We start from the raw sequence: 17,463 nt of genomic DNA on the forward strand, positions 1-17,463 counted from the left end.
TGTGTATTCACATCATATATAAGAATAGAACTCAAATTGGAAGTGAGCTCTTCTGATTCCTCAACTCATGGTTACATGGGCCCACCTCCTTTACACTGCTTTCCTATGGATAGACCGTGTGTCTGACTAAGTTACTGGCTTGAATCTAAATGTCCAGACTCACCATTTTGCCTAAAAATCCATTTTATCATTGGGCATTAAACCATAGATAATACAAACATTGCATTTTAGTATTTCATTTCCTATTTTATGGTATAATTAATCTGAGGCAATGACATGATATGGCAACTCATCAGAGATCCAAATGCATCAGAGCCCTGTGGTTGCAGAAGTAAGGTCAAATGCATCTATCTCTCACTGGTTCCGAAGGTGGTTTACTTGCCTCGGTATCTCTGTATGTATCTTCAACTTCTTATAAACCCAGGAATATTAATTAGTGGCAGATTATTTATTGGAATATAACTAGCAAAACTTCAATATAATTATTTCAGTCCTAGATTTTTTTAAAAAGGTGTTTTCCCCCTAAAACATAATTATTCTTCACTGCTACCAGTAATTTATTTCTATTAGTAGGATCATAATTCATATTTCACTTTAAAAGCCATATTCAAATGGAATTTTTAAAAATTGTTGGCCGGGACTAAATATAAGGTAAAATTTTAAACTCTACTTTTTATGTCAACAACAAAGATAAAAAGTTAAAATAGATGTAATTATTTGGATACCTGTGGTGTGTTGGGCACCGTGTCATAGATTTTATACCATGTATGAAATCATGGATAGTTTATCTATAATGTTCAGAACAACCTCAAAAGCTAGTTGTTATCATCAGTTTTACAGATGAAGAAACTGTTAAACTTTTAAAAATCAATCAAGTAACTTGTTTATAATTAGTAGCTAGTAGTTTGAGGCAGAGCCAAAATTCTTATATGAGTCAGTCAAACTCAAGACTGCTATTCTCTCGAATTGGCCACTCAGAACTGTAGCAGTTTTTGAAGTCATAATGACCATACATATATATGTCATACCTAATTCAAAAATGATGGATTTTTGCCTGGGAAGACTGTCTAGATATTTTGAAATATACATTTTTAAACACTCGTGTTGGAAATCTGAGAACTAGAGGTCTTCCATTGTGTTCTTAGACTCTAGTCAAAGTGAAATTTTCCAAAGAATAAATGACATATAAATGGTTTCAGTTGGCTTTTTTGGTCTGTTTAATATTATTTTTAAAGTTCTATTAGGAAGAACATTGAATAATAAGATAGAAAACTGGAAACTAAATTCTAAGCTAAGCTATTCTGTGACCATGGTCATGTCACTTAGTACAGTTAACCCTTTGGGGAAGCTAGATCCTTTTTAAAATCTGGCAAGCATTTTAAACATCACTTGGAAACAAATGACACTTACCCAATTTATGTATACATTAATTTCAGAGAGTTTAAGGGCACAGAAGCCCTTTGTAAGCTCATTCGTCAATTTAGAAACTCCTGACTTCGGTGTTTTGTTCTGATTGAGGGCAGAATGAGAATGCATAAGACCCTTCCTGCTCTTCCTAAAATTCTGAAAATTGATTCTAAATCTAGAAATCAATAGACACTGATTAATATTTATTATATAAATATTAAATCTTAGACATTAAGAGATTCATTCTCCTAAAACAAACAAAGAAACAAACAAAAAGCCCACATTTAAGCTAGAGGATTTACACCAAATTGAACTATTAGCCTGTGTGTGTCTCTTCTACCAAGCCAGATCTAAATGGTTTTATCCATGAAAGAGTTTCAAATGACAAAGAATAGGAGCGCCTGGCTGGCTCAGCTGGTTAAGCATCTGAATCTTGATTTTGGTGCAGGTCATGATCTCAGGGTTGTGAGTCCAGCTTCACACTCAGTGAGGTGTCTTCTTAAGATTCTCTCTCCCTCTACCCTGACCCTCACACTTGTGCATGCACCCTCTCTCTCAATTAAATAAATAAATCTTAAAAAAAAGAAATGACAAATAATCCACATCATGTAATATGTATTCTGTAACACGAGTGCTTATAAATCTGATAAGAGAAGTTTAGTGAAATAGGAGGTTTTTATTTTTTCTGGTTTTGGGGGAATATATTTAAAGTTTTAAAATATAAATATATGTATTCACTCCTTTTCTTTAGCGGATACATTGTTACAAGGGCTCACGTTCTTCTCAAGAACTTCTGTTAAATCATCCTAAGCTCTTCTTGCTTCTGAAGAGTTTGTGCCTCAGTTTCCTCATCAGTGTCATAGGATTAATAATAGTACCTGCCTCCTAGAATGATTAGGACAATTTAATGAATTAATACATATATAGTTTTTAGGGGAGTGTCTGGAACAAAGAAAATGCCTAATAAATACTGGAAACTATGAAAATTACCAGTGCTGTTATTATGAATTCTTTTATTACTACTAATATGTCCTTTTGGTTTGCATAATAGGAACAATTCAAAAAATCCAACTGTAAATAATACAGATGATGTTGCAACAGCCTGATTATTTGTGAGATGGGAAATTCAGCACTTTAAAATGAGAAAGTGACTCACAGGAAATCACTGCCCCTCAGATAAATCATATATTTTTTTTAAAGTAAAGAAAAGAAACTACTGGTATTGCCCTGTATTGTTGATTTATCTTTGACTGCCACACTAGTGCTTCACATTTAAGTAGTGCCTTAACTTCTCTACTGCAGTGTTCAGTGTCTCCTGATTCATTTTACACAGTTGTCAGCACATGGTAACATATTCCTCCATTTCACATCACTCCCGTGCTATGAGTTATCTGTTTTTTTTCTATAATCACTTGATATTTTTCAATAAGTAAAAACAAAACAAACAAAAACACAGGAAAATAAGTTAATAGAATCTACCCAACATTTTCTAATAAAATGTGAATTATACGATTGTAAATATAAATGTTCCATATGAAGCTCTAACATCAAAGAATTGAAATTATTTTCCCCAGCCACAAACCTCTTTAATAGCTGCCATGCCCTATTTCCCATATAAGTTCAATAAATGATTCTATTTCCTCCCTCTTGGTTCTTGTACTTTCTCAGTCTCTCCTACCCTCTCCTTTCCTCTCTACCCTTTCCCTCCCTACTCCTTACCCCCAGACACCAATGACTCATTTGTGGGTACCTGGTGTTTCTTTTATTTTGCTCTTGAAATTCGATTTCAATTAGCAAAGGAATTTTGTTAGACTGTATGTCCCATCTCTGAAAAAAAAAAAAAACTGAAACAAAAAACTTGTCTAAATCTCATTCAACTGCTGGTTGAGTTTATTTTCCTCACATTGCTCAGAACATCAATCATTGGTTTAGCAGTTTTGTTTTTTAATATTTCCAGTCCTTCACTTTTCAAGTTGGTTGTTTACAAGCATGACAAATTTTAATTCTGTCATTTCAGGGTGGTCTTTTTACTTTATTTTTGAAAGCATTTCTTTTTGAGGAGCAGGGCACAGTCAAATTTTTATGGCTTAATTTGTCTTAAATAGAGAGCTAGAGAGAACTTAGCCTTTAGAAACTTGGAGCAAATTCACAAGGTGCTTGCAGCGTGCCTAAAGACTAATTAGAGCTACTTAAATGACATCTTTCTCAAAAAAAAAATGGCATCTTTCTCTTGCGTGTAGCCAAGCAAGTGGTGTGGAGATCGTTTCTCCCCAGCTCCTACTTCAGCCTATATCTGGTGGTGCTTCTTATCTGGAAATGAGAAAAAAAAATTTTTTTAGACAATGGCTAGATGTGCTAGTTTTCTTCTTTACTCTGTTTCCAGGAAGCCAGCCAAAAAGTAAATCAAAAAAGTCCATGAGTTTATTTTTATCTCCATTGTCTTTACTTGTTGGGATTTTTTATTCATTTTTATTGTATACCTCTGAAGATTATGCTAATGAATCTACACTTCATTGCTGTGAGGCTATAGAAAAACCTACATCATCTGTACTGTGGTTCTGTTGGTAAAATATAGTCCCAGGTTGTATATCGTTGGGAAGTCATAAATTAATTTTTTTCCTCTCCATTATTTTTAAAAGATTTTATTTATTTATTCATGAGAGACACACAGAGACGTAGGCAGAGAGAGAAGCAGACTCCCTATAGGGAGCCCCATACAGGACTCGATCCCAGGACCCCGGGATAATGCCCTGAGCTGAATACAGTTGCTCAACTGCTGAGCCACTCAGGGGTCTCTCCATTATTTTTTAAATAGAAAATGGAAAGGGGACTTCCAGATTTGGAATAACTTTTCATCAGTAGAGTATTTATGAATTAGTAGTTTTATTTCATTACTGTTTTATTATATTTATCATAAGAATAATCTCCACTGGTATTTTAGAAGTTTCAAATGCATTAATAGACTCATTATATTCTCACAGAGGTGTTGGGTAAGGACATTATGAAAATGCTGCTTATATTCTGGGATCTGTGAGGAGACTGGGGTTCTACGAGTTTCCTACAGGCAGAGCTCCTATCACCATATTCTGCCTTTGTTTCAGACTACCTCATTGTTATATAAAGCCCTATAATAATTTCACCCTTCTTAATATTAGTTTCACAAAATTCTGTGATGCTGTACTGGCCCAAGTTCTGCTTTATTTCAGAGCAGAGTGCTCCCTAACTATAAATGAGTCTCCTCCATCACAGGTGCTGATAATTCCCAACATGTATAGCTAAACTCGGAATATATTCAGTGACAATTCAATCACTCACATCCTTCTCTGTGGCTACTCTCATAATCCAGCCTCTTCAGCAGTGCTGAGGAATAGAAAACCAAGGGAAGGAGAACACAGAGCCTTGAGGGGATGGAGCCTGGCTTCACAAACTCTTGAAAAGATTACTCATCCCCCCCTTAACTCATTGTCATGATGAGCTCACATAACAAGGCATGCTTCTAAAATAATCCCCCCCCAAAATAACAAAATAAAATAATTGTCCTATGTCCTGTAGAACCACGGAAGGCAGTTTGCCTCTGTGTGGTACTTCTGGGGACACCCAAGGCAGATAATACCCTGTACCTTTGCAAGAGGCATTTGATTTTTCTGCTCTGTTGCCAAAAGAATCCTTCATTTTGCTAGTTCTGATGTGGCTGGTTAGGAGGCTGAGGGGGACAGGCTGAGCCCTGTGCCACTTGGAATTAAATAATTTAACATTTGTTTAATTTAAATAATTAAATAATTATTATTGGATTTCATTTTTCTATTTTCTCTTTAGTTTTGCCAGTGTCAGCAATGAAGTTAGGATTTTTTCTTCATTGTGGGTTGGAAAACCTGTAATCTGGGTGTTAAACATCAATTCATTGTTGTTAGGTATGGTGTGTGTGTGTGTGTGTGTGTGTGTGTGTGTGTGTTGAATTGGAGAAGGAGACATGATTTACAAAGTAGAAAGTGGCTTTTGTGCTTCACTGGGTTTTGAGGACTTCTGTCTCACAATAGGGAATAAACTGATTTACCAAAAAGCATTTTTTTTTTTTTTTGGACACAAACTTCACTAAGGACTTGTAGTAGTGAAAGGAAATCAGAGTAGCTGGGTTTTGGTGCCATGCTGTGAGTCGGGACGGAGTCAGCTGCTCAGCGGAAGGTCCATCTGCAGCTCTGTGGTACAGTAGTTGTTTATCCACTGGAGCAGGCATGGGAGTAGGTCTTTCCTGGAATGCCGCCTCTTTCTCATTCTCACCTCCATGTTCCAGGGACAACTTCTTTCCATGAATAGACCGCCTGCTAGTCTCTCCCACAGTACCCCCGTCCTCCCCCCTTGGATTTGATTTTGTTTGCTTTTTCCCCCACCAGAGTCTAATCAAGATTTGAAGTATCAGTCACACCAAAAAAATCTCATCCCAGCACATAAGAGGTAGAAGCAATAGGAATCAGCTTGAAAGAGCATCAGAGCATGTTCCCACCTAATCTGGGATACACAAAGCCTCTATCTTAAAATAACTTCACAGAGATTTCTAAATCCAAGAAGGTTAAGAATATCACAGAGAGACATCTTATTTTAGAACTCAAAAGGACTGGAGGGAATCAATTTGTCCAACACGCCTTGTTTAGCAGATAAGCAATCAGAGGTCTGGACAAGTTGAACAACTGCCCAAATGTCAAAGAGTAAACTACCAGCAGCCCTAGATACAAGTCCTGGTTTCTTGGGCAGTTTCTCTAAATTTTTAGCAAGTGCTTAGTATTGTTTCAAGACTTCAAAAGGCACATGTGACTTTTCCTACAGGATGGAGTGATATAGAAATACTCACATACCCATTATAATTACTTAATTTCACATTGATAAAATAACTGGTGTACTATTTGGGATCCTGCTCTTTCACTTAGCATCAGGGCATGAGGCCTTATTATAAAACTTTTATGATTATGAACACCCCTCAACAAGGGAGGTCTTTTCAAATCAAATTATCTCCTGACTTGAAAAATTGAATGCAGAGCAAGTTTGTCTGTTTGTTTGTGTTTTTGCTTTTTTTTTTGTTTGTTTGGTTTTTTTTAGGGGGGTGGGGGGAGTTAAGGGAGAAGGAGAGAAAGAATCTTAGGCAGGCTCCATGCCCAGCACAGAGCCACACACAGGGCTTGATCTCACACCTCTGACATCACAAGATGTCAAGAGTTGGATGCTTAGCCAACTAAGTGACCCAGGTGTTCCTTGTTTTTTTTTTTTTTTCATTTTGTTTTGTTTTGTTTTTTATTCATTTGGTAGAGACACAGAGAGAGCACAAGCTAGGGGAGAGGCAGAGAGAGAGAGGGAGAAGCAGACTCCCAGCTGAACTGAGAGCCCAGTGTGGGGCTCAGTCCCAGGATCTGGAGATCATGACCTGAGCTGAAGGCAGATGCTAAATCATCTGAGCCACCTCAGTGCCCCTCTTTTGTTTTGTTTTAATAGACCCATATGACCCAATTAGTTCTCTCAAGTTAATAGGAAAAAAATTATTTTAGCCCAGTCATGATAAAACAGTTAAGATAGTTATTCTTTGGCAGTTCAACATGCTTTCAAGGTTTTAAAGCATTCTTCAGCATGAATTATTTATTCATCACAAATATTCTTTGAGTAGCTTTATCTTTCCAAGGATTCCTCTTCTTTTAATATTTAAACACATGTGGGACCAATGTCATAAAGCCCTGTTCTATTTTATTTAAATTCAATTAATTAATATATATTAATTTCAGAAGTAGAGTTCAGTGAGTCATCAGTCTTATACAACACCCAGTGCTCATTACATCACACACCCTCCTTAATGTCCATCACCCAGTTACTCCATCTCCCCACTCCCCACCCCTCCAGCAACCTTCAGTTTGTTTTCTACCATTAAGAAGCCCTATTCTATAAATCGTATGCTTAAGTGAAGAAAAATGGCATTGTCTTTGCATGTTGAATTCATGGTACGTTTCCAAAGCTTTGCAGATAATTACAAGAACTGTGGGGCCCAAAATCCATGCCTAGGTGTGCTTTCGACTGAAAGCTATGACCAGCAATTCCCAGCAAGTGAAATGAGGGCCTAACTCTGAATTGCTGTTGCTGCATCTTGCTATGCATGAAGGCCACAGACGCACTGCTCTACCGGCTATTCACCTCATCACAATCTCTGTTGGTCTTGAAGGCTTGAATTTTGTAGCTCTAAGCTTTCTTTGCCCCAAACACAAAACCCAGTATAAAATATGTAAGCAATATTTATATGTACCACAAGAAAGAATAGTCCATTACCTGATAAAACAGACTACAACATAGGAAAGAGTCATGTAGGTATAATATGAACTCAAGATTTAGCCTCAGTTTTTTCACTTATAAGATTAGAATAATAATTATGGGTGTTGGACCTGTTTAGATGGCTATTGGTAAGTGGGGAGTACACATGAAGTAGTACATAGGAAGTCATGAAATTCACTTTTATAAAGGTAATAAGCTGTTCTTGAACAAAGTTGGTCAAAGACCAACAGACTCCAAGACAGTTCCCACAGCAGGGCCAGCCCTAAAGTTTATGCCTATGATGAGCTAAAGGCAGACATCTTTGTTATGCTTACTAAGCAACCCCTATTAAAAAAAAAAAAAAGCAACGAGCACCATTATTATCATAGTATTGGACAAAGGTCTCCTTGGCTCCAAAAATTAAAAGCAATCAGCTAATTTATAGTAATTCTATATTCTTTCAGTACTGCATGTTAAGTTAGATCTCCATCCATCATAGCCCCAGAGGGATTCAATTAATTCTCACACACTTCTCTTGGATTAGTAGTGCGCTCTGATTAGTGTTGCATTAGCAGATGCAAATCATCTTCTGGATAAGGCAGGGAATTGAAAATTAAATAAACAAATATGCGCATTACTTGGAGAAGGTCACCCCCCAAAAAGTGAAAGGATTTTGTAGATCCAGCCTCCTAGCATAAATATCACAATTGAGAGCTACTGAGGAAGCGTTTCATGGCACCAAAACACTTGGAAAGCCACCATGTTGTTTTTCTCACAAAATTGGTTGAAAAATCTTTCTAAATACGTCACACTGAAAACTGAGATCTCATCTATTTGAAACACACTTCTGCTCAACTTTAGTTTCCAACCTGGGGTTAATGTTTTTAAAAAGGCAAACTACCACCCTTCCTAAAATCTTTTCTCATCCATCTTTCTACACAGCTTGTTGTTTGGGATGTATGAAATACAGATATATTAGATCTCAGACCTTCTGTAGAACATGATCATTTCTCACATCCCCATCTTATAAAGGTTATATGGGAGAAGACTTACCTGGAAATGTCTTTTTGTCAGAGTATATAAAGGGATTTGCTGGAAGGAGGTTTTCATTCCAGGTACTACTTCCTGATAGATGAGTGTCAAAATAGAAAAGGAGCCTCAGCATTATTTTCAAGATGTAAATATTAGCCTAATAATTAACTCTACTAGGTATTGAATTTTTTCTTTTAATTTTCTTTTTTAAATATCAGGTCCCAAATTCCTAAAGCATTTTGTGATCCAGTACAGATCCCGAGTGCCTAGTATTTTTCAGACAGATTTTCAGTCTTTTTATCTCTGGGAAGTGGAAGTATTATTAGGTAGCAACCCACCCTTCCCACCCCTCTGCCTAAAAATAATAATAATTTATTATTCTAACCTAAGCAGTATGTCAAAAAAACAATTAATTACATAATAAATGATTAAAATTTACAAAAGAATGTTGGGTGGGGCTGATTGCCTTCCTTTAGATGTGAATCTCCTGTCCATCTCTCCTCTGTCTTCTGACATATTTTTCAGATACAATTCTTATCCTTGATAAGGGGGAAGTGGCATGATGCCCCTGATGCATTTTCTGAGTCATTAACCCAGATTTCTCTATTTTGAACTTTCTTGGAAAAAACTTTTCTGTATATTGGTAGCTGAGAGGGCTTTAGCCAGAATCCCTTTTCATCAATTCTTTAATGTTGTTAATTGTTATATTGAAATTTCAAAGTGGGCTTTTCCTGTATTATAAAATAGATTCATTGTTGGCTCAGAACCAAATCCTGTGGACATGAGATTGTGTGTGCTTCCCAGTGGCCGTAACCTGAGGACTTTATTTAAACTGTCTCTTGAATCTACAGTAATTTGGTGTCTGGAGGAATAGGATCTTTATCAACAAAGAACTGCCAGAACCCCAACTGCTTCTTGAGTAGCTGTAATAGATGAATAATGTTACAACCAACCGTGCATTTCAGTCTTTACTCAAAAGGCTTTTCACTAATGCTGGTGGTATTCCATATCCATGTGTTCATCTCAGAGCCCAGTAGTTCCCATCTGACTTTCATTACTTTTTTGAGAGGATCAGTTTTACAACTGGAATCAGAAAAGCAGTCAAAGTAATTGCAAATGGCAATCAGTGAAATATAACAATTTTAGCTTGGGAACATATGTTCCATTGTAAAGAAAAATGTTCTTTTTTTTCATAGCTCCACGACTCATATTTTCCCAGGGCAAAAAGGGCCATGTACAGGTTCTGGTGCTACCTCTCATATCATGCTGGTATCCACGTAAAGTGCTTATTCCCTTCCAGGGACAGGCAACTCATTACATCCCAAGGAAATCTATTCCCTTTTTGATTCTGACAATTTGAAAATGCTTTATTATATTGGAGATGAAATTCTCTCTCTGTAGTTACATGATTCAGAGTTGAAAAACTTAGATCTCAACAGAGTAAACCTAACCCTCTCTTCAGATCCTCACAGACAGCTCTCATCCCCAACCCCTACATTTTCCCCTGCCAAACTGTAGTATGTATTCCTTTTTCTTACAGAATAGGTTTGATTTCCATAACCACCCTGGTCACTCTCCTTGGAGGAAGCTCAGATTTACCTATATATCTCTTAAAAGTGTCACTCTGAATTAGACTTTCAATCAGAATATCAGCATTAAATTTAAGGTCTGTCCACTTATTAAGTGTCAGAACTGGGGCAATTTTTTTTTTGTCCCTAGAGACAGCAAGAGCTAATAACAAAGATGTAGTTTAGAAGTCAAAACAGGCAATAGCCATGTTAACAAACAAGTATATGATTACAAAGTGTAATAAGTAATATAAAGAGTTGTGAAGGGAGTTCTGAAGCCCAAGAGTAACGAGGGCAGGCTTTCTGAGAGACAGGCTGAGTGTTTTACAATGGGAAGGAGACCCTGTGGGTGTTCTAAGATGTGGGATGGCACTAAGGTAGGAAAGCAATGTTTTCTACCAGTGGAAGCAAGACCAGACTCTAGAGTTTAGAAGGCAAGAAGATGAGTAGAACAAGATGTGTTTGGAAAAGTGTGGAGCTTTGTAGCTATTGTTGAGAGTTTGGATTTTGTTTGAAATAAAAGGGAAGTCCATTGTTGGGTTTGAAGGAAAGAAGTTACAGTGTCTGAAATATATTCTTAGAACTTGCTGTCATGCTAGATGAAGAGCAGACTGCAAAGGACAAAAGCAGAAGTGGGATAACCAATTAAGAGGCAACTTGTCATAATCAAGGGAGAGGTGCATGTGGTGTAATACTGTGAAGTTTGAACAAGAAGCAATCACGGCAGAGTTTAAGACAGACTTAGCAGACAGACTGACTATAATTAAACCAGACTCTACCATTTTGAGCAAGTACTTTAATCTCTATGCACCTCAGTCTTCTCCTTTGTTAAAGGAAGATCCTGACAAGACTTACTTCACAGAGTTGTTGTAAATGAGTTTACAAATGAGTTCCCTGTTAGCTAAATTTGTAAAGAATGTTTCACTGCTACACATGCTCCACTCTACATTGCATTTTCAGACTCAGGCATTATTTTATTTCACTTTTGTCTGGCAATGTGGAATAGCATGAGTGAGAAATGTGACCAGGTAATTTTTTATCCTCCTCTGCATGCTATATTTTACTGATGCAGTGGAGAAAATAGACAGTGTGTGAGAAAAATGGCACCTTATGGACAAACAGTTGTATGTTTCTTTCTTTGGTATATACCTTGTCATATTACAGAGATCCAACACCTGGAACACTATATTTCTTTAATGTGACAGTCCTGATAAGACCTGTTTTTATCTTGCTTAAGACCCAAAGTTTAATATATTGTGATTCCTCTAGCATAGTGTGGAAAATAATATAGCAATACCCGCAGGCTGGATCCCAGGCTGTTTCCTCTCGTGATAGATTCACCTAGTGGAATAACACTTTGTGTTTTACAGGCATCCCAGGAAGTGACTATGTGAATGCCAACTACATAGATGGCTATAGGAAACAAAACGCCTATATTGCAACACAGGGATCACTCCCCGAAACATTTGGGGACTTTTGGAGAATGATATGGGAACAACGGAGTGCAACAGTTGTCATGATGACAAAACTAGAAGAACGGTCCAGGGTAAGAATATCTACCTTCTCCCCCTTCAGATCTTTCCTCAAGTAGTCCCTATGTTGCATATTTTATTATTTTCAGAATTTGCTCTTTCCTTAAACTTTGACTTTCCAACAGGCACAAATCAGAAACGGGAATCAACAACTCTGATGAAGCCATTCTTTAACACTAAGTTTTTCAAGAAGGAAATTCTCTTGTTACCACACGATTGAAAAAAAAAAATACAAAACAAAAACAAACCAAAAAAAACCCAAAACAAAAACCTACTGAAAAAAGTTGACAATTTGGTTAGAGAAAATAAATATTAGCTTGACGCTCTTTCGAAAACTCACATTGAACAAGAACACCCAGACTTTGGGGGAGAATTCCACCAATATGGACTTGTCAGTATTTTTAACTTTTTATTTCAAGTAATCTGCAGGGTAATATCTAAAATTCTATGAAAGAGGCTCTTATATAAATTATTCAAATTAGCATAAATTAAGTTAGGGCAGCCAGAAAAATGATGTGGGTTAATACACAGCTTGGAAAACACATAAATGTGTAGAGGGCATTTGCTACTTTAGCCTTCTCCAAAATGAATAGATTTTAATAGCAGAGTCATTGCTTGTTAAGGTCTAAGAAAGGAATTTTATTCATCATATGGGTCCAATATTATGGTGCATGGCACATTAGTTAAATGTTATTGATTTGCAAAACTAAAACATAATGGGTAAGCAGTGTGCCATATTCCCAAGTGATTATGCAAATATTGTAGCCATCTGATGAAAATCAATCTTTAACCTTGAGAATTTAATGAAGGAGTCTGAAAAAATCACTGAAGGCAGCACATACTCTCACTGAAGAGTAAGACCTTCAGAGCAGAGTTTGAAACCACTGGTGAGAGGTCTCTTTTACTGTGGTCATAGTAGCCTCAAAAGATTATTTAGAAGGAAGCCAAAGTCCACTCCCTGTTTGTTATATGACAGTTGAGTTTTTAAAATGGTCTTCTAAGCTCGATACCATGGCAGTTTCTTTTAGCCCAAGTAGGTAGATGAGGGAAGAGTTGTGCAGGGGTTTTATAAGGGAAAGCTCAGGCTCAAGAAAATATAAACAGTTCCAGCCATTACTTTAAAGATGGGAAATAAAGGATATGGTACACAACTGGTTTAGCAAACCCAAAAAGCAATTAAACCTCTTTATAACATGTGAATTGGATGGAAATACTAAAATATTATCTGAAAGGAATTCAGATGAAAACTGTTATGACTGTGAAAACAAATGTCACTCTCATTCTTTACATGAAAATCCCATCCAAAAGATGTAAATGGGTCCATTATTGATTTGTACTCAGGGTAACCCCTATATAGCAAGTCCTCTAAAAACAACACCCCATCCAAACGTTTCTTGGATAGAACTCTTCATAATGCAACATCTAACACATATTAGATGCATTTGATATTTCACAAAATCTTGTGAGATAAACACTACTGTGATCTCCACTTCACATATGAATCAACTAAGCCTAGAACATTCCAGAAGGTCACTCAAGGTCATTCAGCTACCAAGGTCAGAGTAAGGATTTGAAGATAGGCAGTCTGGCTCCAGAACACATGTACTTAACCATCAGGCCATATTGCCTGTTAACACTTCTGTGAAGCTGAGACAGCTGAACTATTATATTACAGCACGCATGTAAATCCAACCTACCCAGACTGCTCTGCCTGGAGATACCGGCTGGTAACAAGCAGTCATTTGCAAAAGCTGTTTTCAGTAAAACACACATTTTATCTTGACACTGCAGGCCTTCATTAAACCGTGCACAGAAACTTGTTTTGAAATAACCAAATGAAATTCTGCCCCTTTTCTCCCTAATTGCTTCTAATAATAAAGTTAGTTCTAACTGGTCCCACTGCCACCGCAGCATCTGATGGTAATGAGCAGTTCTTGGCGGAAGGCATTGTGACTTAAATACCTGCAGTTTATCTTTATGTTGCAGGCTACCTTTTTTTCCCCTCCTCAGACAGAAGAACTTATTTTGAAGTTACTAAATGAACCTCTGTTTGCTCCCTTCATTAATTACTCTTTGCTCTTGCAAGTTAGCTTTCTCCTTTGTTAAATGGCCTAAGGAAGCCAATTAAAATGCTGTCTTGTGATTTTTATTCTGTGGTAGTTCAGTCTGTACCCAACTTATGATGACCTGCACAAGCCAGTGTTAAGGAATTTCAACATCATCAATTTGACCATACAAATGAGCCCTGACCCAGAAGGCACCAAAGCCCTTCTTTCCCCATTCTAGAAGACTCGAGAATAAATGACCAAATAAATGATGGAGAAATCTAGCAAAGCACTCCCCAAAATATCTCACCTGCTCTTCCATCTTCTCCTTCACATCCTCCCACCTCACTTTTTCCCTATCCAATTGCTCTTTCACCAAAAGTACAGGTCTGGCATTCCTGGATTCACAAATAAGAACTTGGATTTAGTTTCTCTAAATAGTGGCTGTTACTGAAATATATAGCTTTATTATTTAGAAACTCTGTGGGTTATGTGGGCTAATCTGGGAACTCAACAATTTTTGATTCCCAATAGCCAACTACAAAGCAAATGTTTGAACTAGTCTGGCTTTATTTAGGGACAGACTGCCTGCAGACTAGTCTCCCCCATAAAAGGAGGTGATCCAGGTGGTTAAAACAAGACTCCTCTCCAAGGGCTGACGCCTAAAATTTCATTATTCTGATGAAGGCTTAGGTTCTTGAAATAATATTCACCCCCCCCCCATGGTATGTGGGGGGAAAAAAGTGTGTGTGTGTGCGTACGTAAACATTTCTGTGTACTACAGAATACTTGTATGCAGGAGTATATGTTGACTGGCGATTTGGTGTGGGGGAGAGAAGAGGAAAGGAATGAGAAGATAGGTGAGTGTTCACAAGACTACCTAGGAATACCACCGTCAGAGAGAAGAGAATGATCTGACACAGTCCCAAGTAGGGGTGCCTTGCAGTCAAATGTCTGAGTTTCGATTCCAGCTATGGTGCTTCTTGGCAGTTTACTGGGAAAATCTCATTTGTCCCTTTTAAACTACATAGAGGGATTCTTGTGAGTATTCACCATGTAAGGGATATGACAGGGAGCTTCAGTGAATCTCACCTGTTAGTGTTTGGTTGAGATAGAGCTGGGAGGTTGTATCTATATAATCAATTTCTGGGCAGCCCAGGTGGAGCAGCGGTTGAGCACTGCCTTCGGCCCAGGGCATGATCCTGGAAACCTGGGATCAAGTCCCACGTTGGGCTCCCTGCATGGAGCCTGCTTCTCTCTCTGCCTGTGTCTCTGCCTTTCTCCCTCTGTGTGTCTCTCATGAATAAATAAATAAAATCTCTAATATATATATATATAATCTGTTTCTCCTAAAGCTGCTTCTCAGATAATTCAGTTTTGGGGTTGTTTTTGTTTTTGTTTTGTTTTGTTTTCCCCAAATGCAATGGGTTTGTTTCTCCGCAGCTGACAGTGAACCCTGAGCGGTATCACAGAGTCACTCTGTGATGAATGAGAGTCACGCTCATGGTGAATTCCGCCAGCGGTTGCCAGTGTAACAACCGTGTACAGTGTTCAAGCAGAGCTCGTAACGGAGGCTCCTTTTGCTCTTGCCTTCCCCGGGACAGGGGCCACAAAGGCATCCTGGCTGCAGCCTCCTCTGCAACCATAGCATGAAAATGGTGAAAATAGTAATATCAACAAGAAATACACGTAGTAATAATTGTCACTAAAGGTAATATATTCTTGATGCCACATTTCCTTTTGACTCGGTTTTGCGTTAACTCCTCCTCATTCCCTTACTTACTTGACTGTGCCAGGGGACTCACCTCTTAGTACCTGCCTCCGGTGTTCTCTAGCTTCATGCTCTGCATCATCACTCAGGCCTTTGGTTGATGAAGCAGCAGTGCACTTAGAACCTTTGCCAAGTTAGAGCAGCGCACTCATACAAAAGGCTCCTTGGTTCATTAGCATGTGTTAGAAGTTTCACTAGCTTTTTGTTAAAGAGCTGACCGTTCTTAGCAATTTATTGGCTAAAGAAGCCCTTCCAAGTGTGATAGCTTAGGACTTAAACTGGCCTTTTGGTTTTCAAACTCCTCATATGTGGCCTTGCAAGAATTCCAAACTTAACCAAGAAGACTATTTGCATAGTGTGTGCATTCAGCTATCAGCCCTGAAGACAGAATGTGTACATTGAATATTTTCTGAGTTTCATTTGGATATGTAAAGAAACAAAACAAAATATAAGGCTATAAACTGGAGATTTTGAAAGTAAAATACAATTGCTGCCTGAAAACACACAGATAAGTTTAAAGCTTTGTAAAATGTGCTTTGTGACATGAGATATTGTTAGTAGGTCTTATTCTACAATTTCCATCTTTTTTTGCCAAATCCTCTCAAGTTCTGCATAGTTCATTGATTCTGTAGCAAGTCATTCTCTCATGCCCTAGAATGTGGTCTCTAATTGTTTCCATGTTTCATAACATGCCAGTAAGCACATGAATTGGTTTGGGCAACCACATGGAGGGAAGAAAAAGCTCGGAAAAAATGAAGCACTCATAGGAGAGTAAATGTATACAGCTGGGATTTCCACTCCAAGGGTGTTATTTGTGGGCAACTAGGACACATGGTTGGCAGCCTCACTTGAACCATTAGAGGCTCCAAGGTAGGATTTGCCAAGGTGACTCTTGGCCCAGGAACCTCTATTATTTAGTGGGTGATTGTCCTTCTTCCCCCTCACCACCCCCCCACACCTTCATCTATTTGCTTTTAGCTCTTTCTTTTCTACTTTGTTTCCCATCCTAAGGAATACAAAACAGAGGGAGTGTGGAAGCGTCATGCTTAACAAATTCTTCAGCAGCCTTAATTAGTGTTACAAATTGGAACAGCTTAACCAAGGCTAAGGGATACCTGGCTTTGTCTTGGCCTCACCAGCTTGCCCTTACTTACTGCCCATGGTTGATGTTCAAAGTCGCTTCTGTTGTCTTGCAAGCTTTATAGTGGAAGTTGAATCACCTAAAGTGCTATTAGTGTGGAATTGTGCTGTTATTAGTGCTATAAATGTTGAGGATGAGGAGTGAAATTTTGACCCTCAACAAAGGGGGCATGACTTAAATTGTCATTCAGTGTGGGCCACATCAATTAGTGGTGTAAACAGAGTTAAAAGTGAGGAATTCTACACTTGGCTTCCAGATTAAATCCCATTTTCTGTTCTCAAATAGAAAAATATGCAACCAGTTGATGGTATCCATTTCTAGAGCAGATCAGATGTTTTGTGCATCATGACTTTAGTTTATCTTAGGTCATTGCACAGAAAATTCCCTGCTCCACTAAATTGTGTTTTTGTGCTAATGAATGTCAAGGCCCAAGGCACTGGGATGCTGTTAACTACACTGTGTTAATAGTTTAGGGAGTTAGAATACAGAGGCTTGACATTGGATGGGTGGAGCACTTCTGACCTATTGATCATTCCCTCCACCACCAATGTCCTCCCCTGTCCTTGAATGTCACCTTAGTATATTTCCCCCAACAGAGAGTGAAGGTGAGACACGTTCACATTTGGTTGTGTGGCCAAGAGGGCAATTCTAGGCAAAGAAGGAGGTGCTGATAAAATGTTTTCTT

General features: G+C 38.0%; 1 protein-coding gene across 50 annotated transcripts in view; it reads left to right on the top strand.

Annotated features, from left to right (window-relative positions):
• PTPRD (protein tyrosine phosphatase receptor type D) overlaps positions 1 to 17,463 on the top strand; it is a 2,173,792-nt gene that overhangs the window by 2,097,153 nt on the left and 59,176 nt on the right. For all 50 annotated transcript variants that reach the window (XM_072728319.1, XM_072728317.1, XM_072728336.1 and 47 more), the window contains one exon: positions 11,660 to 11,835. In XM_072728319.1, coding sequence (XP_072584420.1) covers positions 11,660 to 11,835 — 176 coding nt within the window. The remainder of the gene's footprint in view (positions 1 to 11,659; positions 11,836 to 17,463) is intronic.

This window comes from Vulpes vulpes, chromosome 12, assembly GCF_048418805.1.
Source record: "Vulpes vulpes isolate BD-2025 chromosome 12, VulVul3, whole genome shotgun sequence".
Lineage (NCBI taxonomy): Eukaryota > Metazoa > Chordata > Mammalia > Carnivora > Canidae > Vulpes > Vulpes vulpes.